Consider the following 25,603-nt stretch of genomic DNA (forward strand, 5'->3'; position numbering starts at 1 on the left):
GGGTGCGTCGTACGGTCACACAGATTGGGGGTTTTCTGGCTGACGTAAAGCAAAGTGGAAACAGGGATTGGTGAGGTTTGATACGCGGAAGTGAGAGTGCATGCTTGAGTGAGCCTTTAGGAGAGCAGGGAAGCGAAGGCGAGGAATGGCCATGCATGTGGCGGAGTCTCATGTGGCTGCTGCGGAGGAGGTTCTTACCCGGAGGTGATTGCAAGGACTGGGAGTGGTGGGAGGAGCAGTTGCTTGGGTGGCTCAGTGGCGAGTCACTTCCAGATTTTCCAGGGCGCAGCATGTGACTCGTCACCTGCAGTTTATTGAAGAAGAAATCCGTACAGAATAAAAGGAATACAACGGCGTCGTCTTCGATGGAACCCCGCGTCGGCAACAAGTATCGCCTTGGCCGGAAAATTGGGAGTGGTTCCTTTGGTGAGATCTACCTGGGTGAGTTTGACGGCACTTCAGGGCTTTAAGCGATCATCATGTCGTCTAAGACGTCTTTGGAGTGTATTGTGTAGATTGTTATATCTCATGTCCCGGGTCTTTGAGTGTCGAGGGTAGTTGCAGTGTATACGGCAGTTTGCTGTATTTCTCACTCACCTTGCTTTTTGTGATGTTTCACATTCTTTCGTATCTCATTAGCTCTGCAGGTCGATCTATCGACAATCTGTTACTTTTCGAGGCGCTCCTTTGCGTCCTACGAGCGTTGCCCAGCTCTTCGATTCTGTATTGTTGTTGTATGTATGGGGCAGGTTTTGAGCGTTTTGGAAACAATTTCTCCCATGTAGGTGACGATAAGATTCATATCTATGTTTTCTTTGCAGGGACCAATCTCGTGACTCATGAGGAGGTCGGCATCAAGCTGGTACTTTCTTGCCTAATGTACAAACCCTCAGTCTGTGTGGTTTGGTGCACTTGTCTTCCCTCCCGCGTAATTGACTGTATTTCTACCTATCAGACAAAGCACATAGCACATGCACCTTTGCTTGCTACAGAAGTGCGTATGGTGGAAACTGGAAGGTTGCAGCAGCATTTGTCTAGTATCACGTCGCTGTTCTCGTTATAGCTTTTCTATTTTGCCTAAGGCAATCGTTCGTTTTCGTGGAAATGAGAGGTATCTTTCCATGGTTGATTCTTCAAAATCAATATTGTCACACGTGTGGTATATCTTTCTACAATGATCCTGAGGGGGTTTGGATATTATGCTGACAATACGGTTGCGGATTAGGTCTGATTTGGTATTGAAAAGGTGTTGGGGATATAGACGTTTCCCAGTGTTCTCTGTTGAGCGCCCTTTTAATGACTTTGCCTGGTTATTTTGCAGGAGAGCATCAAGGCCAAGCATCCACAATTGCTTTATGAGTCCAAGTTGTACCGTATTCTTCAAGGAGGAAGTAAGATGATTTTAATGTTTGAGTTATACTTATTGCAACGAAATATGACTTTATGAGATAAGTTGTGTTTGAATGACTCAATGGGCTTCACACCAAATACATGGTGGGGCTTTGCAAAATCAGGGTATTTTCGATTAATAAATTAGGACTTTGTTGAAGTAAATCTCTCGAGTGAGCTTGTACTTCTCGTCGTATTAGGTCTTTACGCGAAGACGTTTCTGGAGTGTGGGTAATTTCATTTATTTCTCTCGCTGGTATTTTACGCCGTTGAATCCGTAGAGTTCTTCATCCATTTGATCTTCATATCTAATTTTATTGAGCCTGCTATTTCTCCATCTCCAGCTGGGATTCCCAACATCAGATGGTACGGAATTGAAGGAGACTATAATGTGATGGTTCTTGATCTTCTGGGACCCAGTCTTGAAGATCTTTTCAATTTCTGCAGCCGGAAATTCTCTTTGAAGACAGTTCTCATGCTTGCCGACCAGCTGGTACGGAGCATCTTAAACTGTTGTGCACTCTCCACTCGTGAAGGGTGTTTGGATCTGTTTCAATGGTTCTTGAGTTCCATGTTTATATGAACAATTCCTATGGCAAGATTGAAAGCTGAAAACTTACATTCTCGTAAGACTGATTAGACTAACCAATTTCGCTTAATTGAAACTGCGTGGGTAACATGCAAATATTACCAGTTGCTTATCCTTGAACAAAGTAGTACGTGGCTTAATATATTCATTTTTTGAGGAAAGATTGATGTTTAGCAACCGTAATGTGTATTAATCAGTTGATCAAGTTTTGTTACAGTGGCTCGTGTTTGTTTTCCTTTTACTGGGTGCCTGCATTCAACTTGCCGTGTATTGAGTGATCTGACAAGCTGTAAACAAGACAGTTATTTTAACTTTGATTTTGAACACAGATCAATCGAGTGGAGTATGTGCATGCCAAGAGTTTCCTCCACAGGGACATAAAGCCTGACAATTTCTTGATGGGGCTAGGCAGGCGAGCAAATCAGGTAGTTATTGACACAAAAGGGTAGCCATTAATTTTTTTTTTTGTAGAACCTCATGTTTTTGTGTTCCTTGTCTTTACATGCAGTTTGAACTTTTTTCTGTCGACCTGATTGCATTGCTGGTCAGTGTTCTCACGTGTCCTCCATTCGGTTCTTTTAGGTCTATATGATTGACTTTGGTCTTGCAAAGAAGTATCGCGATCCCACTACTCATCAGCACATTCCTTATAGGTGATTTTTAATCTGCTCTTATATGGGTCCATACTGTGATCTAAAGATATACATATAATTGCATAATATGCATATCCTGATATTTTTTAGATTATTCTACATCAACCGTTCCTTTTAGCTTAATGCTGTCATGTTATGTTCGCCCAGAGAGAACAAAAATCTTACTGGAACCGCTCGATATGCAAGTATCAACACTCATCTTGGTATTGGTAAGTACACGAAATTTTTTATGTGTGTTTTCCTGTTGCTCATGTTTAATCTATGTACTGTAATTTCAAAAACCTTTTCGTATCTATTTGTTTCTCAATCATTAGTGCTCATGTAAATAAATGGTTTTCTGGTAAACAGAACAAAGCAGGAGAGATGATCTGGAGTCTCTTGGATATGTTCTCATGTATTTCTTGAGAGGCAGGTTGGTAGTCGGTTTTGCCACTTCTTCTTGCTTTTGTAATTTGAATCATATTGATTTATCAAATTTAGAGAATTCCGCTCATTTCATCGGTAATAATATAGGATGAAGATGAAAAGTGAATTTATCAGTATTTTTTATGCAGAAAGCTGCTGCAATTATCAGCTATTGAGTCATATTTCAGATGATGCTGTCGCAGATTATGACTCTTGTATTTGTTTGGTTCAGCCTGCCTTGGCAAGGAATGAAAGCAGGAACCAAGAAGCAGAAGTATGAAAAAATCAGTGAGAAAAAGATGTCCACCCCTATAGAGGTACTAGAAGACGGTCTTTTTTTCAATAAAACACTACATAGAAGTTTGACAGTCAATTCTTGCAGATTGGATTTGGCTCTCACTCATGTTTGTGTTGATGGGACGTGTGCAGTTCCTTTGTAAAGCTTACCCGTCTGAGTTTGCTTCATACTTCCACTACTGTCGGTCTCTTCGGTTCGATGACAAACCGGACTATGCTTACCTGAAGAGAATTTTCCGAGATCTCTTCATTCGTGAGGGTGAGAATTCCCGAATTCATGCACATATAAGTTTCGTTTTCGTCCTCAGTTTCTACTCTGTATGCGGTTATGTGTCGGAGGTTTCTAGAGTTGCAGTGATGTGAAAGCCTCAAAATCGAATTCCTCCGAAACTGTGCCCAGAAGATTATGAATGTCCATTTGTATGTCGCATCCTGAACGATTTGCAAATTTATCTGATTTCTGATGTACATCAATAACATTGTGTTCGCCCTGCTACAGGTTTTCAGTTTGATTATGTTTTCGACTGGACGATTTTGAAGTATCAGCAAACACATTTTTCTGGTGGTCCTCTCCGTCCAGCGGTAATTTCGTTAATGCAACCTGAAGCTTTTGTTTTTGCTAACCTATAATTGTTACTGTTTTTGATCCTTTTCGCTGTTTCTATGCTGTTTCTCAAGCATCATAGGTAAAGTTCAGTACAAACACCTACCATTGGTGCTTCTGTTTTACCTTTAATGTGTTATGACAGTGTAATTTTTAGGCTTTGCATGTGAAGTGCAAATGTGCTACTGAATGTGATCGTAAACCTCTTGTTTTCAGGCTGCGGCGGGAGGTTCAAGTGGAGCAGCAGCAGCAGCGGCAGCAGGAATTGGTACAGTCCCAAGAGACGCCCAGCGAGCAATTGAGCCTACTGATGTTGCCGCTCGAACTCGAATGGTTGGTGCGACTCGCTCTAGTGGATTAAATCCACTGGACGCGTCAAAGCATAAGAGTACTAGCCCAGATGAAGCCGCTTCTAAGGACATAGTAAGCTGACCAATCTATCTATTCTTCTCACGCACTTTGCTTTATTCGTCTTTTGTGATGACTTCGTGGCTGCATACGCGAAGATCCGCTGCTATGGCTAGGTCTCCATTCTGACTAGGTTATTGTAGACTGTGAAGCTTAGATAAAATGGTACTTTGGGTTGCTGCTCGTGCATTGATGTGTTTTCTGATTCTGGTGAGCTGGTGTTCCAGGCCCTTAGCGGTCTTGCAGAACCAGAGCGCACGCATGCTTCTTCGTTTGTGCGGGGGAGCTCATCATCAAGGAGAGCTGTTGTTGGAAGTACTAGGCCAGCAGGGTCAACAGAGGCGGGAGATGGAACGCGGGTGTTGGCTGGCAAAATGGGCCCCACTAGCCTGCGCACATCAGCAGGAATGCAGAGGAGCTCTCCGGTGGCATCTACGGATCCCAAGCGGACGGTATCTAACCACCATCCGCCGCTTAGTATGAGGGATTATGAAGCCGCCCTGTACGGAATTGAGTCTCTTTCTGTTGAAATGGATCGAAAGCGAGTAAAGTAGGCCCCAGGTTTGTGGCTCAAGGGCATGGCTGATAGCTTGTCTCTTCAATCCAAACCACCCTATTGTTGTGAAGTCGAGAGTTGATTTTCCTGGAAGTAGCCTCAATTGTGGACGAATACGAAATTACGCTCTTTGGTGTCTGTTCGGAGGCATTTCATTCTTGGATGAAATGACTTTTACCTTTTATTTGCTTTTTGAGAGATCTGATCTGTCAACACGATGCTAATCGTCATTACGTCGTGCAGAAGTTATCTGTATGTTCTTCAAGCCATCTGTTAGTCTTATTCTGAAAGAACCGTCTTTTTCGATTGAAACTACAAAATAAATGTAAAAGGGTAGTTGTTACTGACTTAACATAGTGTCGATAGTCACCTACTTGTAGCCAACCTTCATGTTGTATTATGATCTGAAAGTCAGTAATTTTGGTCAGCTGTTTCACTTCCCGCTTTGTCTTGCGCTCCTTTCCGCGGATGTGACCTTCATAGTGCTATTTAATATTGTTTTGGTTCGATTTCTGTAGTTGGGTGTGGGGTTCTGAATGTAGGATGTGAATCACTTATCATCTAGCTTCCGAGCTTCAGATCTGTGGAATTCAGAATACATTACACTAGAATATCCTCAGACATAATATTCTATTAAGTTCAAGCATGATGTGATATCGTGGTTTCGAGTAGCATTGTCATTTACAGTGTCTTTAGTTAAACATTTAGATAGCTTTGTGATGATTAGTAAGTACCAGTATCAGCTGGACTGGATACTCGGACATCTGGGCATGGCTTACGTCTGGGCAGCCTGGTGGTTGTGCAGGGACGAGATTCTTATGCTGGAAACTCCGGAAGAAATCCTAGTTCCTCTCGAAATTCGAAAGAGTGAGCACATTGGTTGAACTGGGTCCTGCATCTTGTTCGAAGAGCATTACAACTGTATCTGACCTTGGTATCTGCTGTGGTTTAGGAATTTGGCCTTGTACTTGATTTGAAGAACAGGTTCGTAAGAAATTGATCAAATTTCAATGTCGTGGGCGTCCAGTTCAGGATATGGTTGGTGGCTTGTGATGGATATATTATCTGTTTCTATCTTTGAAGGTGTTGCCCCCAGCCGTATAGTTTTCATCTTTCATAGCTTGTAGTTGGCAAAGCCCATTGCCATCTGTCAATATTCAGAGTGTGGTTGAGGGAGCTGTTTAGCCTTCTAGATAAGAGATCTGGATTGCGTTCTGGATTGCTGCACAGACCTTGAAGATTTGTGGCTGTTCGAGATTATGAAATGAACAGCTTCCTAGAGCAAGTAGTAGCTGTTATTGTGTACATTGGTCTGTCGAAGTCGAAAATGGCTTGTATCAACTGATTCGTTTATTGGATTTTTCCCCTTTTAGAAGCTTTTTGGCTCTTTATTAAAAAGAATACTTTTTATTTTTTCTTTTCTCTTCTTTAGTTCTTCTTTTTTCTTATTGTTGTTCTTGTTACTGTCACATTGTTGAAGCTCTCAGATATTGCCGGCAAAAGTTTTCTACAATTATACATGCCAATTCTAAAGTAGTTATCGTAACATGTATGTTATAGAAACACCAAATTTAAACATAAGCTATGTTGTGATTAGTAGCTATCTATTTGAGTTGTTACATCAAAAGTATTATTGAATCAAGTTTTTTAATCACCAGGTTTGCACAAACTTTACAGGAAATAATCACTTTTGTGTGCATTTAAAAAAATCGATTCTATCAGTATCATGGGTTTAGGTTTTCATTCTTGAGTTTGATACTTGTGTAGTACGAATTAATCAACTTTGGATTAGTATTGAGTTTTTGAGTTAATACTTGGTGTGGTTTGGATGTAGGTGTGACTTTAGATTCTACACATGCATTTAAATTCTCAAATTTAAAGCTGATAGTTTTCAATGCGTAAACTAGGTAGAGGTTCTAGGAATACTGAAACTGCCTCCTACAGGATACAATACGGGTTGGTACTTGTCATTGATAGTCGTGATTGGGTGTCAGAGAGCAGGAGTTTTCAAGATCCTTGAACTTTGGGTACTCCTAAATTAAGATCAAGTTCCTTTAACTACAGTAATGTAGTTGTCAAGAGGCTTTGGATGAGTTTGAAATTCTTGTTGAAATGGTCGAGGAGTTGATAAAGATCATCATTCTGATCATCATGTGCAAGGATTATGGCTTTTACTGGTCAGTCGAGCTCGTTATGATAGATACTATTTCAAACTTAAGTGAGTCCTGGAGTTTTGCTTTAAGGGGCTTTCTACCTTACGAGACAAGCATTCAACTCCTGAGCAATGGTTATCATGTCACCAAGGTTAGTCACTACATCATACCTGTATAATAGAAGTCAGAAAATCAGGCATGTCGACTAAAAGGTGATACTGGAAGTGTTAAGTATTTGTTTACCGTCTCACTGATTTTAATAAGTTGATTAGAGGCATACACTCGTGTAATGGTGCCACGAATCGCTATATACCGTCGATAGTAGCTTGGTTTGAGCTCACCGTTGCTTTTCATTTCTCTCGCTCTTGTAACTTCTGTGGATGTTGGATTTCGAGCTTAGTTACCAGCTTAAAATATAGAATGTCGCTCATGTTTTGTTTTCTTTAAATTTGTAGGTGATCTGAACCAGTAAAGACAGTCCTTTCTTGACTCCAGGTTTGGATTCCGTGCCCCTCTCGTCTAAGAAGTTGTGGGCTCTGTCAATGTCGAACTCCATTGGGTCGGTGATGTGGGTGCGCTCCTCTGCATTTGAGCCAATTACCCACCTCGAGCTTCTTCGCCTTTGGTTAAAGGCAAGTGGATGATATGTTCATCACGGAGTCAACGAACTGCTGTGGCGCTGAGTCTCAGTTCATTAACATAGACTTCTGGTTTTTCTTGCACTCCTTGCAGGTGCTGCACTTCCCCTGTATCTGAATTGGATACAGCGATTTCACTTTTTGGCTTTTCAGAATCATATGTGGCGGTTCATCACTGCATAAATTTGCAGTGACCAGGAACCGTTGATCAGTGTAACCATGGTCAGGGATTTTGATTTCGAGTCTGAAAACTTCAGTTTTGTAAGAAATATTATTAAGGCAAGAGAATTTTCGCCACATTTCAGATATTGCAAAAATGGAAAAATGACCTGATTATGCTTAGGAAGAAATTTTTGTATTGGAATTGGAAGTGTGCAATTGCATCAAAATAATTTGACAATTTGCATCAAGATATTCATAGAGCCGTATACAATGGGTGTCAATTTTTTCATAATAGATATAATGGATGGATAGATGGATGAATGGAAAATTATCTAAGAATTCATAACCAATAAGAAATATTAAGAGTTCACCTATTGGAGGATATAACATGTTTAGGGAATAGTAAGGAGATTTGTTTATTTGTTTGTTAATTATCATCATTAAAAAAATAAAAATAAAATAGATAGTAGTAGGGTGGAATTGCATAAATGCTTTTTATGTAAGGTGGTTTCAAATCTTGTTGTAACTAACTAAATACCAAAGTAGATCCTCAAGCTCTTCTATATAACATGTATTTTAAGTTGATTGAAATTACATTTGAATTAACATCCACTTTACCATCTATATTTGGCAAATGATAAGGAGCACAAATTTTAGAATGATCCTTTTAAATTTGTCCATCACAACCTTCCAACTTCAATACACTACTTAAAAATACTTTCTTTATTCTTAAAATAACTTGGTTTGATATCACATTTAATGTGATCAATGCAATTTGCTCAAGTAAATATAATCACTTGGTGCAAATTGCCATAGCTACAATGTCAAGAAGTTTGTGGTTGTTTGAGAAAAACACAAAATCTCTTACTACGGAGATCTTTGTTGTTTATGTATGTTTTAGTTAGATTCTAGCCTCTCCTTTGGACCTATTTCACTTTGGACTTGTATAACTTAATATAAAATCAATAGAATGATATAAAATATTTTGCAATAGTTTATATATCTCATCCCTTTTTTATAATTTAAATTTGAAAGTGATTGATAAATTAAATTTTTTATAAAAAAAAAATCACCTAGGCTAATTTTTTGGTCACTATCTTTTTTTCAAAATCCTACCTTCAATTATTCTTTTATGCATAACTTTTAAACCAAATGTTAAAATGCCTTGAAATTTGATAAATGAGTTTTTGACTTGATAATACAATTATATTTAAAGTTTCATAACCATATCTCATATAAACATCAAGTTATGACTCTTCAAAGTTGTTGCCTATGACTTGTAATCTTGTTGGATCCTTTTGCTTCAGCACTTTGTTTCTTCTTGACTTGGTTATTTTTTGCCTTCAAAATTTGCATACACATGGATAAAGTTGTTTTAAGTTTTTTTTTCCAAAAACTTACTTTAATCAATGACTCCAATCAAACATAATAGGATTTTTTTCTAAGACTCAAGTTTATCTTCGTTATTAATCAAAACAAAGATATAATAACCATCAAAAGCATTACATTATGCTTCTTTATCTTCTTTTAAATCACTTTTTTTTCTAAAAATATTCAAATATGTCTCTATCAAACCATTCAATTGATCTCAAATTTCTCAAATATGTAGAAAAATAATTCTACTATCCATATACACAATTTTTATTCCAATCCAATTGATAGATTGCAAGAAATCTAAGAAACCTTCACTAGACCTAAAACTCTACCTCTAGAGACCTTGACCCACTTAAGCCTCAATAACCTTCGATCCAACCTTTTGATCAAGTTCAAACTCATAACATATATTGAACACATATAAACCCACAAACCTCTAAAATTTCATCTATAGATCTATTGCCAAACTTACGAAATTCTCCAAAAAGTATCATCTATTTTATTTCACAAATGCAGAGTCACCCAAAACAAATCCCAATTTTGCAAAGCTCTTACAAAGTCAATACACACTCAAATCACTTCAAATCAATGCGCAAAAAAACCTTGTCAAGTTAGATTCCAAATCCTTTTCTCCGATCTCCAAAAAAATCCTAGAATCGTTGTCAAAGCTCAGTTTTGTGACTCGGGATCTGATTTTGATCCTAATTCATAACTGGCCCTTTCCGATGTTGTGTTGTGATACAATTATATGATGAAAATATGACTAAAAATAATTTTTTAATTAATATTCTATTATATTAATTCAACAAGAATTCAAAATATTTTAATAAGACTTTTATGAAAGCCTCTTAGCCTATTTTCTTGTCTTAATAGCAAGTAGATAAAAGTTAGTTAGTATTTTTACCTTCTAGGATATAAAAACACTTTTATTGCCTTAGAAAGGCCATAAATTGATAAAATCAGGGTAGAAGAGTTAAATAGTTGGTATAGTTGATGCTAGGATCAAATTGAGGATAGGATTGGGCTTAAAAGTTGTTAGGATAGGTTAGATTGATACCTGTGGGTCGGCCATTTGTGAGATAGGGTTGAAATCAGACCTTTGGCTACTAAAACGACGGCCTAGGGCAAAATAAAGATTCATTTGAAGATCGAAGGATAGGATTTGAGAGCTAGCTTGAATTTCTTTCCAAAAGCATAAAGATTGTTTTTGTAGGATTTTTGAGGACTTAGCAATTGTTGTTCAAAGTCAAGATTTATATTGGTGATTTGGGTTTTATATAATATAATTAAGACTAGTAATTTTAGCTAATGCATAAAATTCGTATAGTATTTAAGATTAAAAAATTTATATTATTTGGGTTATTGGATTTGTAAAGTATATACAAAATTTTGTCATAATCTAATGGTGTAGTTTAGAGATATCTGGTTTTTAGTACAAGAGGCTTTTGGAAGTTGGCAATTTGAGGTTGGGTAGGATTTTTGTGATATCTGGAGATCTATCAATTAGATCAAGGTGAAATTTGGCATGGTATTGAAAGACTTGAAGATCAAGCTACACACCAATTTTGAGTCAAAGTTAATGGTTGGAAAAGGAGAAATCATTGATAGGAGTTTTGCTTCACTTTTTCAAGTTGGCGGCCAAGTGACATTAGTGTAATTTTTGGAGGTTTCCTCACAATTTGTAAGTTGGATTGGGCTGAAAATTCTTGAGCATATGGAAGGCTTACATTGGCAATTGTATGCAAAATTTTACATCAAGTAGAAGGTCAGATTAGAAGTTACAGCTTGTTAAAGCTCATTGATTAGGATTGGCCCTTATAAGAAAAATCTAAATTGCTTTAATATGAAAGTAACAAGGTAATTAAAGTTTAGTTGTGATTGAGGCTACTAAGAAGAGTTTTTTTTAGCACTTTTGAATCCGATTTTGAATTATATTCTTTTCATATGGGTAAAACCTATTAGGGTTTTTTTTGGATGTTTGAGAAACACAACCTTACTTTCTACAGCTAGGTACCCAATACATTCTCAAGGAAGACAAGACCTAATACGACACTGGGTATCAATATCTAATTTTTTTTAGATAATTTTTATTGGAAACTACTTTTAACTTCTTTTCAAAGGTACTTATATTATTTAATTTTCTAATCTACCTTATTTTATTCTATTTGTGGTTTTACAAAGTGAAAAGAAGTCTATTTTACATAAAGGTAGTATCAACACTTTTAATTTTTCTATCTCTTGATTCTTATCTATTTTTCCAAGATAATTTGTTATAATGTATTTGAAATAAGATCTTCAAAAATATGATATTTTATTTATTTATTTATTTTTATCTATTAGCCATTTTACATCATAACAATGATAGTTGAACACCTTCTTGAAGATCAATCGTACAATCATAAGGACAATGCTTTGGCAGTATGATTGTATTTTTTTTTTTTTTTTCAAATATATCTACAAAATCTTTACATGTCTTTGGAATTGCTGTTGTAGTAACTTTAGGTTTTGATTGTGGATTTGCATAGACAGCAAACATAGCCCTATTTGGCCACCTTCATAAATGATCTAGCTCTAATAAATAAATATTATTTAAGTTTTGGCTTATCGGGTGTTAGAAGCTTTTTTATAGATTTAGGAGTTCCATAATCTATTAAATGAAATTTTAACTTTTGAGATACTCAATCTATCCATATATTGTATTTCTTAAGCCATGAGAGTCCTAAAATGACTGGACTTGATAGTGCTCTAATGACATTGAATACTCCTTGACTATTATGATTGTCAAAGATTATTTCTAATAGAATTGTTTTATGAGTGATGTCTCCAGAGGATAAAGATCAACCATCTATTACTTTATATGTACAACTTTGGATTTTTTGATTGTACAAATTTTGTATAATCTAAAAAATTCTTTGTCAATAAAACATGTAGAGGCTTCCAAATCAAGTAATGCATGACATTCTAGTTTTGAGACTCTTAAGTATACAAGTATAGTAAAAAAACAAGAAGGGCTGATAAAGAGTATTTGAAGATCTGGCATAGATAACAATAAGTCCTTGATATTATTTCTTAATTCTCAATAAAATTGGCTCATCAATGCATCTTCTCTTTAATTTATATCACACGCTAATTTTCAAAAATTGGAGGCATATATTGATGCAAAACATGTTCTTTATCAAAGTCTTTGAATTTTAGTTGTTGAAGAATAAATCTTATTATGTTCACCAAATATTTTTATAAATACTACCAAAAATACTTCAAAATTGTGCAATATAGGAGAATTCTTTTCAAATAATAGAGCAAATCAAAATAAAGCTTGACTTGAGAGCAAGGTTCTAAGCAAACCAATATGAAATGCTTCAAAAGGAATATCGTTAAGATTGAATCAAGGTGATTAGTTGTACTTGGTTTACTAAGCCATGAAATTTTGAGCGAATGCCATCAAACTTTTTTGGAAGGCTGAACCTTGGTTCTTTTTTTGTTATTGTTGTCAAATCATTGCTATGAGTGGATGCATCTTCCATGTTTATTGAAGTAAGTATAGTCCTTTGAAAATTTGGAATCTCTATTGCCATTTGATAAAAATGGTTGAGGCATTCCAACTCCTTGACCATTATGTATGATCATATATAGTTCTTCATTCTACTTCAACAAAGTCTTTGCCTTGATCCTCAATGCTTCAAGAGTATTAATAACAAAATCTAATTTTATTTCTTTAGAGTCTGTCATATTGACTTATCTATCTTTTTCCATAAAAAATCAAAGAAATATACACACTCAAAAGAAAAAAACTTGATCTATGGTATAAAGAAAAAAAACCAAAAGAATATTAAGAAAATAACAATATTATTCTAGGAGAGGGTAATCTGCAACCTTTAGAATGTTATAGTACTTTCAAGAAGAAAAATAATTCGCTCTCTGTGAAAAAAGACCAAACTTCTAATATTATTTTATGGCAGTCTTGACAAAGTGTTAGGGACCATATACAAAATAAAGATTCAATATCAAGAAATGTTAGCTCAATATTAGAATAATAACTGGATACAAGACAAGAAGATCTTAGTTAAATCAGAAGAAGTAAGTTGTTGAGACTGAAGATCTCCTCAGCCTCAACTCTTATATATACTAAGTCCTAAGAAGCTTCTTGAGAAGTTTTTATGAGGCTTGGAAATTAAGTAAGACTAAGATCCTTCTTTCACAACTTCTTAAATCATCTAAAGCCTCTTAGAATCTTCTAAGATCTCCTATGATCTAGAACTTTCTTAAAATCTATTGGAACCTTCTAAAACCTTCTTAGAGCCTATTAGAATCTTTTGGAATCTTTTAGAATCTTCTAGGATCTACAAAAACTTTCTTAAAATCTTTTAGAACCTCATAGAATCTTCTCAACTCTTCTTCAGTTGTATGTCAATGATACTACGATTTAGGATGTATAGAATCATCAATAGAAAAATAATAAGAAATATAATTCTTTGAATATTCTTGATACTCTTTTTCATCTTTACCTTCCAACAACAAAATATTATTAGAAAATATATTCTTTAGATGTAGAATTGTGTAATTTATTTTAATATTAAATATTATAGGCAAATATACATATTTTTTTTGAAGAGTCTCTATAGTTGAGGTCAAAAAGCTCTACTATAAATATAAGCATATTGTAAGATATTACAATATTGAATAGTACATAAGTTCTCCATAGCCATAAAATAATCCATACTTTAAGTTAGCTTGGTTTTTATGAAGCAATTTATACTTTTGTAAACCATGCTTGATAGTCTAAACAACCTATTTAGTTAAGCCATCTACTTCAAAATGATTTCTAGAGGTGATACAATAATCTATCAAATTTTTAGTACATAAAGCTTTAATCTTTCAAGGAATTCTCTTCTTTGATTTGTTGACTTTAATAGGTGCTCTAAAATGTCTTAGTACATAATAAAAAAATTGTAGTTGCCAATGCTAAAGAATTTTGTAGTAAAGCCATAAATTTAAATAACTTTCTAAAATATTCTACCAACACATATTTAGATCTAGAAGAGGTAATAATAAATGGTCCGGAAAAGTCTAAAGACCAACAATAATCCAAACCTATGATAGATAAAGGCTTCAATCAAGGTGATACATTGTTAAAGCTTGATCTAATTTGATTATATACTTCATACCAAGAAATATATGTTGCCACTTATTGATACATATCACTCTACTTATAATAATTACACAACATAGACTATATCTTGTACATCCTAAATAGTCTAATTTCTTCATATACTTACTATATCAAAGATGCTCTTTGATTTAGTTTTAAAACTATGTGCCTAATTCTATCAAGCCACATTTAAAATAAAAAATTATTTTTTAAAAAAAAACTTGTTATTTGGTGACTAATCTTATTTCTTTTTATATTAGAGATAATTAAAAGAAATGTTCTTCATTGAAGCTTATGTAAGATTACAAGATCTTTTTACATATTACTAATAATTTGATTCTGGTTTAATTCTTCATTCAAATTTTGATCAAGAACCACGGTTGTAGAACTTGACATTAAAATCAAGTATGTGGCTACATGCCATCTAGGGATTTATTTATTTATTTATTTATTTTTTTGTTGCAATTTCCGTGCCACTAAGCTTTGATTAAGTTTTATTTCAAAAGACTTAGATCATAAGAAAGTCCATTGGCATCAAAATTGGTAATGCTTGCTCAATGCACAATTTTAAATTTATATTTTTAAAGCAATAAAGTCCATCTTGCAAGCTTGTCAGTAAGTTTGTTTTATTTTAAAAGCCACTTCAAAAATTTATGGCCAATTGTCAATATAAATTTTTTATCATATAAAGAAAATAAAAAGTAATAAATAGCTCAAATTTTTATCAAAGCTTCTCTTTCATAAGATGAGTAATTAGACTTTGCATTGTTGTTGGTTTTAAAAGTAAATACAATGATATATTTTCTTCTTATATCATCTTTTTGTATCAAGATTATTTTTAGTTCTATTGCACTCTAATCTATGTGTAATTGGAAAGATCTAATGGCATCTAGATGTCAAAGCACTAAAGATAAATCCAAATTTTTCTTTAACATGTCAAATGCATTTTGTTGCTTATGATTCCAAGTCCATGGTTGATTCCTATCCCTAAAAATAATTAAAGGCTTGTCAATTAGGCTAAATTTTTCAATAAATATTTTAATATTAATTTTTTCAAGCCTAAAAAAGTCCAAAATTGTTAAACATCATTAAGTTCTAAGATTTGTTTAAAGCACCTATCTTTGCTTATTATATGTCAAGACCTTCTGGAATAATTATGTGATAAAAATATAATAATTTTTTATGAAAGAATTTATGCTTGCCATGATGCAAGCATAACTACCATTGTCATAATTACTTGAATATTACTTTTAAATGCCTCTTATGATCATATGGAATGCTATTAAAAATGATAATACTATCAATTGAATATCTAATAAATGACAAGTGAGATAATATCTGATCCATCATTCATTGAAACTTAGCTAGTACATTCTTAAGATAAAATAGAAGAAACTTTTAATAATAGAATTAATCTTTGCCATTCTTGATTAACTTTATAAAATAATATCTTCATTAATTTTTTAACAAATAATAATAATTGATAATAATGAAATCTTAAATCTAAAATATCAAATATTTATAAGAATCTTATTGTAACAAATAATTCTTCTAATATTGGAATTAGATATTTATTAGACTTAGTCTTATAATTAATTGGATGATAGTCTCTATACATCTATTTTTCTATTTAATTACAAAAAAACCCTTTGTTAAAAGCATGACTATAAAATAAGCATACTTATTATTAAAAAGTTTAATTAAGTGTACAACTAATAATTTTTGATAACAAGCTTAGACACTAGCTCTCTCTAAGACACTAAGCTTGTAAGGTTGTCAAAAGATTGGATGTAAATAGGTTTGCCTCTATAGCCTTTAAGATCTTCAAGGCTCAAGGCAAAAAAATTATAATGTGAGTACATAAAAAAGTGTATCTTTTGTGCTTTGGCACCAATAAGATATGGCTCTAATTTCAATGGCCAATCGTTAAACTCTATAGTCTATTTTTTCACCAATAAAGCATTATTATTTTTTGACATGGCTTTTAATTGTTAATCTATTAATAAAATAATTCCTATACCTCCAATATCCTCACTTATAGCCAAATAAAGGGCTTCATCACCATAATGTTTATATAAATTATTAATGTTGGTAGAATATAAAGTGCCTTTCAAAAAAAAAATCCTATATAAAAATTTCTTAAGCATTTTTTTTCCAAATTTTTAATCAAAGCAACAAAGATACATTGAGCTTATAGTTCATCAATTACATACCATTTTAAATAAAAAAATGACTAAGATTCTTCAATCTTAATAAATTTAAGATCCACTATCTCTTGACTATTATTCTTTGATCTCAAACTATTAAAATGGTCATTCAAATGCTTGTAAATAGCAAAGCATATGTCAAAAATTTATACTAAAGTATTAAGGACTATAGCTTGAGTTAGGAAAAAATAACGTCCTTCAATGATATCATAAGCAATTAATATGTCAGTTGAAAAGTCCATGGAATACTTTCTTTTATTGGCATTAAATTCTTCATAAGTTTTAAAATTAATATTTTCAAATCATATCAAGTCTATGTTCTTGGAATGCAAATGATATTAAAAATATTACAAAGGTAGGAAATGTGACTTGAGATACCTTTACTTTATTAATCAAGGTAAGAAAAGGCTCATTAGTCTTAATAACAATTAAAAAAACTTGATCATTATCTAAGATATCATCAACTTCAAATCCAAGAAGTTAGTTAATTCTAAAAAGTACTATTGTAAGCATATGAGATAAGGCGAGATTGATCCAAATCAAATAAGGCTGATGGGCATTAGAGTCCAAAGCCGTAATTTCTACAAAGGTTAGTAGACCAAAGAATTGATTAATGTATTGACCAAACTCCAATACTTATATTCAAGTATCACCAAATGAAGGTACATTTAAAAAAATGTATCCAAGTCATGTGATTTGATGCATAAACTACTATTATATAAGCGACATCAAATTCTTCAATAAACTAGATCATAAGTCATCCAATCTTCAATCTGCTCTAACATTTGAATGACATAGAGAAGGCCATTTAGCAATGAATAAGTGAATATTGTTTAATCTCTTCAAATCTTCATCATTGATAAAAGTGACATTTCTAAGAAGTTAGCTAAAACAATCAAGAATAGTAGAAGGTTGTAATTAGTTAAGATACAAAATCAACAACCTTTAGAAATGATGTTAGACTGATTGATTAAGTGCAATTTTAATATTTATATAAATGTATTATCTAACAATAAGCCTAGCCTTTAATATTGTTGCCAAATTTATAATAATGCTTCCAAATAATTCTACAAAGATATTATTCTCATTTGGTGGATGATAATGGATAGATTGAATAAAGATAGATTATAAAGAAGAATTTGGTATCTTTAAGATATCAAATGAAGATATAATTTCTTGAAATTGATAAGAAAGTTGTGTACATATTTTTTATAAAAGAAATATATGTATTTTTAATATCTTAAATAAACTTTTAAAGATAATAGATTATTTGGTTTTATGAAATTGAACATTAATATTAATATTTCTTCTAATAGAATGTTCTATAAGGCAAATCAAGTGCCAATGTATTACAATCAAATAATTTTTTTACCAACATAATTGTGGTGGTTGTTGCAAATGTGAATAGAATAAATTCTTTCTTTCTATTATTAGTAGACCATGTCAATTTAATCTATGCTTTTTCAATCCAATTATCTAGACCAAAATAAAATGGATAAAATATATTTGACCAATTATATGGTCAAATAAAATGAATAATATATATTTATTTTTTCTAAAAAAATATTCAAAAATTACAATGATATTTTATAATGAATTTGGACCACTTTATCTACACTTATCTCTAAAGTATACAATGACTAGTACCACCAATTATGATATTATAATTGATTAATAAAAAAAAGACTTTAAATCTATAGAAATAAGATTTAACTTTTGAACAAGTTTGTTGCTAATAATAATTAGTTGAATATTAGAATCTATCAAAATAAATAAAATCTGATACAACTGATATTACCACCAATATAACTAATAATAAGTATATTATTATCATTAATTAATTATATAATTTTTAGGCACAAGTTTTGACATTCATTAGTAGATATAGCCGTAGTGTTAGACAAAAATACTACTTCTATAGCTAATGGCACCTCACTTAAAGGATTTATATTTTTTTCTTTCAAGTAATTTTTATAAATATGAAAATAATTTCAACTACAAGCTTTGCTTGCAGTTTAGCCAAATTACCCTTTCTTGAAGGTTTTGTGACTATTTCAGTCACATGTAAAGATGGCATAGGTACTTTACCTTCCAATATTTTATCAACTAATTGAAAAGTCCTTCATTTAATTTCTAAAGTCAATAAATAAATATTAAAAAATATAAGCATATTCAATACTTTATAAGCCAAATAAGTACTATGTCTTTAATACTATATTTCTATTTTTTGTTGAAGTCAAAATAAAAGGCCTTATTGCAAAATTAATTTATGTAAGGCCAAATAATAAAAGTAATTACATATGAATATTAGGATTTCCACAATTACTTGAACACTCAAACAATTTTTTTGTTGCATCACTTCTTGTATATACCATATTCTTAGCTATTATCTAGGCACATATAGCAATTACAACTACCATTTATTTTGATGGATCAAATATATAATTTTTTTAAAAAAACTTATTTTATTTTAAAAATTTATATGCAACTCAATAACTTGGCCTAATAAGGCTACATTGTTGAATCTCTTTTCTAAATTAATAATTTTAGCTTTAAAGACTCTTTTTTTTATCTAAAGTAAATCACTTATGTAGATGTATTATAAAAAAATTATTTTTATTATGATTAAGTTTATTATAATGACTATATATATATATTTTAGATTTATCTCATATCTTAGATATTTTTGTTTTTGACTTAAGCTTCTTTATGTATAAGGTTTTCTTCTTTGTAGGACAATTGGAATCATTTTTAGTATAATCACATCTACTACACTTCCAATTATACATAGTTCTTTTAGGTTGACTTATTACTAACCTATTTTTAATAATTATAATCTTCTTAGACTTAATACATCCATTATTTAAGCAACTATGTCAATAGTATCATATTGACAAAAAAAACTATAATATTTCTATAGTTTAATAAATGCTTGTAATAATATTGCCTTAACGTCATAGTTCAAAATAATTCTTGGTGTGATTAAATTCAATAATATATTATTAATCATAGATAAGAAAATCTTGAAAAATTGGCTTTCAACAAAACTACTTCCTGACTTTATTGCAAACAAAGCCAAATAAATATACATGGTACGTGGAATGTTACTTTTTTATATTGGAAGTCTCTAATGAATTGCATTTGATAAGGCCTAAAATTTCCATACTTGTATTCTAAGTGATTAATAAACATTTAAAGAAGTTTAAATAATAGTAGTTTAATCATTACAAACAAAGCTACCTTCATTGCTTGAGCCATTTGTAATAAAGTATATAGAGTATTGTCTAAGATAATGACTAATCATTTTTAAAAAGTTTCTTTCAAATTTTTACCAACTTCTTTTTAATATATATCTTTTTCTTTTATTGCAGGTATTAGACTTAATATAATATTTTTATTAAGAATTGAAATAAGTTCAATATTTGCCTCTTAAAAATACTCCATTTTTCAAAATTCAAGTGATTATTCTTTATTCTTTCTTTTATAGGTTTAAAGTACTTCATATTCCAAATATTGTAATAATAGCTCAAAGGCATACCATTCATTGAAAATAGGAGGTCTTTTGATGATTTGTTTTAAATCTGTATTTAAAACCTAAGCTTTGAATCTGATAAAGAAATTCTTCCAGCTTATCCTAAAAATCAATCTTTTATCATATTGCAAGGATCATCCTATATCTTATAAAAGATATCTACTCTCAAGATTCAAAGCTTGTTAGTGGTATCCAATATTAAAACAAGTTGAAAAGCCTCATTTGTATTCACTGTTGATTCAAAGTCCTACATGTAGTCACTATCTAAGTAGTGTGGTAAAAAAGATTGATAATAGTAACTCCTAGTATGTACCATAAAAATAATTAATTAGATACTTATAACTATTTAAAAGCTAAAAAGGCAACTTAAGCCTACAATCATCACCAAGCTTTGTGATCCATTGATAATCACCTTCAGATCACTACAAGTTCAAAATACCTGCAAATAAAAGTATTTTACCAGCTATCAATCCAACTTCAATCCTAAAATATGCCTATCAATATTCACAAATATAAATATAAAATGGAATAACCATAAAAAACTTCTAAAAATAATATTCCCAATCAAGAAAAGAAATAAAAAATAAAATCTAATTTTTTTGTATTAAATTCTCATATCTAACAACATAAAAGTAAAAATAAAAAGTAAATTAGAGCAACTTCCACATACCTATGATCAAAGGTCACAAATTACAAAACTAATAAAAACATAAGATAATTGTAATAAAAAGAAATATAGAGAGATGAGAGAAAATAAAAAATTTACTTAAAAAGTAATTGACATTTAATAAATGCTACTTCAATATTCTAAATGATTTTTATTTTAAAAAATAAAAACTTTAATTAATTTTTTGGACCTTTTCTAAATAAAATTGATTAAAAAATGATCAAGTTTGGATTCCATGTATTCTTGGAGTGAACTTTCAATCTTAATATTTAAGAGTTCTAGATATATATTTGTATTTTAATTTGTACTATAATTTGAAGAAGAGGGAACATTCTTATTATATGAAATATTATAAATCTGCATACAATTAAATCAAGCTATCTCTCATATTACAAAAAAAAAATCCAAAAGTGAAAGTATGTAGAATGGAGAAAATCTTAAAGCTTTATTAAAATAGCTAAATTACCATAGCTAAGAAAAATCTTATAATAAGTTTTCTTTCTTTCAAAATCACTCACAAGACTTGACTTAAGAAGAATGTCAAGTCAAGGATTTTTTTCTACACAAGTATTCAAACTCTAATTGGCATTAATAAAGTCAACTAACAAAAATATTTCAATGGATGAAAAATTATTAATCAAATCAAACTACATATATTTGAAGGAATTTTACATCAAATGCCATATTACATGATATCTCTTTTCTATCGATTCATTGTCAATAAACTAAAGCACAACAATATATGCCATTCAAGTATATCTTCTTCATCTTTCTCAAAATGCCACCTAATTCTTATAGAATCCTTTTGGCTTGGGCATGAATTCCTATTAAGCCATTGACATCCATATTTACCAATCTTGTCTTATGCACTATCTTAAAATCATACTCTTGTAACATGAAGGTGTATCTTATAATTTTTTAAATTAAATTGTAACATTCTATAAGCCATTAAAGTGGTTTATAATCCATTATTAAGAAAAATTTACTACCATAAAAATAACATCAAAAGTATGCAATTGTCTACATTATAACTAAACATTCTCTTTCATATAAATTATAGATATTTTTGGTATTGTTGTTTGATTTTTTAGCATAAATTACTACAAACTCTTTGTTTTCATCATCCATTTGAATAAAAATAATTCTAAAGTTTAAAGTACTTTAGTTTGTATGCAATTGTTATAGCTTCCTTGGAATAGACCTTTATAAGATTGATGTATTTGCCAATCTAGGCTTAACTTCTATAAAAGATGTTTCTTGTTCATTATTCCGTGCTTACTTCTGATCATTTTTTGGAAGCACATTTAAAGATTTTACTATCGAGTTAAAATCTGTAACAAATTTTTAGTAATAATTGACTAATTAAAGAAAAATTCTCAAATAACTTACATCTTTAGATTTCCAAATTCTTCCTAAAGCTTCTACTTTATTCTTCACAACATCAAGGCTTCATAGATAAATCATACGTCCTAACTATTTTATTTGTGTATAAAAGAATGTACATTTATTTGGATATAATTTTATTTCAATTTCATTAAACACTCTAATACTATTTTAAGATATTATTAATGCTCTTTTTTTTATTTTTTTTAAAAATTAAGATATCAATAATGATTTATTTCACAAAAAATAATCCCTTAAGCATTCTATCTATTATCTTTTGAAATTTAGTAAGTAAATTCTTTAATTTAAATGGTAGAAACTTTCATTGATATAATCTATCTTTTTCAAATTTATTAATATTCTAAAATATTTTATCATGTCTATTTCTTTTTTTTCATTAATAATTGAGGATATCAAGATATCAAATCCATTATATTAAAGATCTTAATATGCCCAATAATATCAAATATATTTTTAGAGATAGGTATAGCATATTTATCTAATTTTTTCATTTTATTAATAGCCATATAGTTGGAAGACATGTGCTTCTTGGCCAATTACCAAAGATGTCTTTATTAAAAGATATTATAATAATTAATGCATATTTTCTATTAAAAAAATATACTAATTTGGCATCTGTAAGCCCCTTAGTTTGAGCTTTGTTAATTCTTTTTTTGCTTCACTATATCTATAAGGTTTTCAAAAAATAAGAGCATCATATATTAAATTATTTTTTTTCTTTATGAATCTCTAAATCTTTTAATCCCAAAGAAATATAATTCTTAAATTCTTTTAAGATTTTTTTTTTTGGCCTTTCTACTTCTTTTTCAAGTCCCACATTTGATTCTTAATTTTTTATTGACAATGGTAGCTTATCCTTCTTTAGAATAGATGACACTTTCTATGGTTGCTATACAACACCATTAGATACATAATTTTTCTTCTTTGTATCAAATATATCTAATATGTATGCCACACCATTAATTATTTTGGTATTTTTTATATATATATATATATATATATTTTTTTTTTCTTTTTCTTTTAAAATCTCATAATTTCTAGAAGTTGTAGCAAAATGCCTCTCACATGGTATTTTTGTACCCTATAATTTTCAAAGATATAATGGTTGCCATTCTTTACTCTCAATTATAACATCATCCATTTTAACATGTGGTAGATTATATGTTGCAGCTTATAGCTTTAAATATGATAATATAAATACTGTTTTTTTTCTAAAAAAATAGGTAATATCCATGTCAAATAATTTAAATCTATTGTATGTCCAAGTAACATTCTTTGTTCATACTTTGAAATAGAATGATTAGGAAACTAATAAATGCTAGTGAGAAATTCCATGACTTGCTCTTGTTCATGTAGATTGAGTGCTTTAATGAAATATTATATACCAATTTTATTCAAAATTATACGTGGCTCATCTCCACAAAATGCATATGATTTTAAAAAAATCACAAATATAAGAAATATCTTGCGTAGCTTTCTAATTATATTGACTATTGCATAAGGTCGCTTATTATCCCACCTAAAATCATGAAGTCTTTATTAAAGATCTAAAATATCTTTTATAAATAAATAAAATAGTTTCTTAGTATAATCATAAGCAAACTATAAAGTAATTGTCAGAATCAAATTAGTCTACTATTGGTAAGTCATATGAACTCGTTATCCTAACTTAGTGGCATCAATAATAATCAAGGAGCTAAAAATAGAATGAATGTTCTTAGTACTTTTTAAGATTTTTTTTTTCTAGATTTTGTGAGCACATATAAATTTTTAATGATATAATATAGTTTATTTATTTGTATAACCAAAAGAATTAAAAAAATTCTAATGAATTTTTGAAATTAAGTATTATATTTATTTTATAATATATTTTGATTCCTTGCCATAGATAAGTCCTAATAAAGCTATCTTATAATAATTAAATCCACTAAACCATGGACTTTTAATTAAACTTCATCAATCAATATAATAACTTGTGCTAATGTAGTAAAAGAAGTTGTGGTTGCTTTGTATTGGAATAAAATAAGATAGTACTTTTTAAACTTTCCAATATGTTGAATGGCCACTTCTTTTGCTATTAGATTTTTGTCCACAAAGAAGTTCTTCTTAACCTTAATACTTGCTTAGAGAATAACTATCAATTTAATGCCAATGCCACCAAACAACTCTAATAAACAAATGTCTTATTTGGAAGGCTACTAAATAATTGATGTTATGACTAATAGAGAGGCCTTGAAAATATTGTATGTCCCTCCAATTACTTTGAATGACAAAGATCCATTACTCTATTTCTTATTGAAGGTGTCTTTGGCTTCTTTTAAAAGTTCTTTTTTAGACTTCTTTTCTGATGTTGCTTAGTTTCCTTTGGCCAAATGAGCCTTCTTGCCATTTAATTTTGTAAGAATTATAAAAGACATAAGAAATTCTTATTGAATAGATTATTCATCCTAAATATCATTTGATATTATTTCTACGAAGGCATATTCTATATAATGACTTTCTTCTTTACAAATAAATTGTGTAGATAAAATAGCTTAGTATTGATCACCAAATTACTATCTAGGTTTATATAAAGTTATTTCATTGAAAAAATCCAAAGTCAAATCCATAGAATATAATATTACAATATATATCAATATATCATATAACTTAGTTTAGGTGACAATAGCTTTAGTTTTAATGGTTGTTGCATCCATAATACTATTAAAATGTAATTTAATTACTAAAAGTTAAGTTGTAATTTTAGTTTTTTTTTTTTTTTTTTTTTTTTTTTTTTTTTTTTTTTTTTTTTTGACTCTTCCATAAATATGTTAATTATAAAAAGAAAAGTCTTCAATGTCTTTTGTATAAATTCAAAGATTCAATGGTAGCCTTATGTAATATCAATAGTTAAGCTTTAAAGTATAATAAAAGACTCATCTAGTAGATCCCATAATTTGTAACAAATTATGCATATTATTGACTATTATAATTTTTAGTGTGATAAAAGATTTTTTAACGGCTAATCTTTATGGCATGATTTGAATACATGATGTAGTTGTATAAAGGCTGGTTTCTTTTCATAATTTATTCTTTGATTCATCTTGCTTCTCTATTCATTGTTGCAATAGATTAGCATCCATTATTCTAATATAAAATAATATTTATTTTTAATATTTTAACAATATCAATTTCTAGTGTCTCAACCCTCAGTATAAAAAATATAGGCATCTTGTAGATTGTGGCTATTATAGATGAAGCTCCATCTTTACTTCGTAACTTGATATGATTCTTATAAGAAATTATTACTTTTTTATGGTTAGAATAGGACTGAATTCTCTTAAAGATCTAAAATTCTTCAAGTCTATAGTAATATAAATTTTATCACAAAGTAGGATAAAATAGATCTAAACAAAACTAAATAAAAGTAAACAAAA

The 25,603-nt window shown here is 30.6% G+C and overlaps 1 protein-coding gene and 1 long non-coding RNA gene across 6 annotated transcripts; both read left to right on the plus strand.

Annotated features, from left to right (window-relative positions):
- Positions 1 to 307: 307 nt before the first annotated feature.
- LOC112290554 (serine/threonine protein kinase HRR25) lies at positions 308 to 6,302 on the plus strand. 4 transcript variants are annotated; one of them, XM_024536930.3, is made up of 14 exons: positions 308 to 441; positions 822 to 862; positions 1,322 to 1,391; positions 1,734 to 1,882; positions 2,308 to 2,403; positions 2,561 to 2,631; positions 2,779 to 2,840; positions 2,980 to 3,043; positions 3,269 to 3,353; positions 3,466 to 3,592; positions 3,833 to 3,915; positions 4,154 to 4,360; positions 4,573 to 4,906; positions 5,691 to 6,302. In XM_024536930.3, the coding sequence occupies exons 1-13, from the start codon at positions 366 to 368 to the stop codon at positions 4,897 to 4,899; spliced, it is 1,458 nt and encodes a 485-aa protein (XP_024392698.1). In that variant the 5' UTR covers positions 308 to 365; the 3' UTR covers positions 4,900 to 4,906; positions 5,691 to 6,302. The 4 variants fall into 4 exon arrangements, with proteins under 4 accessions (XP_024392698.1, XP_024392697.1, XP_024392700.1 ...); XM_024536929.3 differs by having other exon boundaries at positions 5,707 to 6,302; XM_024536932.3 differs by having other exon boundaries at positions 4,573 to 4,797.
- Positions 6,303 to 6,869: 567 nt separating this feature from the next.
- Positions 6,870 to 7,989, plus strand: LOC149987910 (uncharacterized). 2 transcript variants are annotated; one of them, XR_016505980.1, is made up of 3 exons: positions 6,870 to 7,205; positions 7,510 to 7,549; positions 7,787 to 7,989. It is a non-coding gene; the product is annotated as an uncharacterized LOC149987910 (long non-coding RNA). The 2 variants fall into 2 exon arrangements; XR_016505979.1 differs by lacking the exons at positions 7,510 to 7,549; positions 7,787 to 7,989 and adding an exon at positions 7,550 to 7,766.
- Positions 7,990 to 25,603: the final 17,614 nt, after the last annotated feature.

The sequence above is a fragment of the Physcomitrium patens genome, chromosome 13 (assembly GCF_059467195.1).
Source record: "Physcomitrium patens ecotype Gransden chromosome 13, ASM5946719v1, whole genome shotgun sequence".
Lineage (NCBI taxonomy): Eukaryota > Viridiplantae > Streptophyta > Bryopsida > Funariales > Funariaceae > Physcomitrium > Physcomitrium patens.

What these genes read in the sequence shown, in the direction of transcription:
- LOC112290554 (XM_024536930.3), top strand. Translation starts at nt 366, where the DNA reads ATGGAACCCCGCGTCGGCAACAAGTATCGCCTTGGCCGGAAAATTGGG. An exon ending in CAACACTCATCTTGGTATTG is followed by an intron (nt 2,841 to 2,979) that starts GTAAGTACACGA and finishes TCTGGTAAACAG; the next exon opens with AACAAAGCAGGAGAGATGAT. An exon ending in GTGGTCCTCTCCGTCCAGCG is followed by an intron (nt 3,916 to 4,153) that starts GTAATTTCGTTA and finishes TCTTGTTTTCAG; the next exon opens with GCTGCGGCGGGAGGTTCAAG.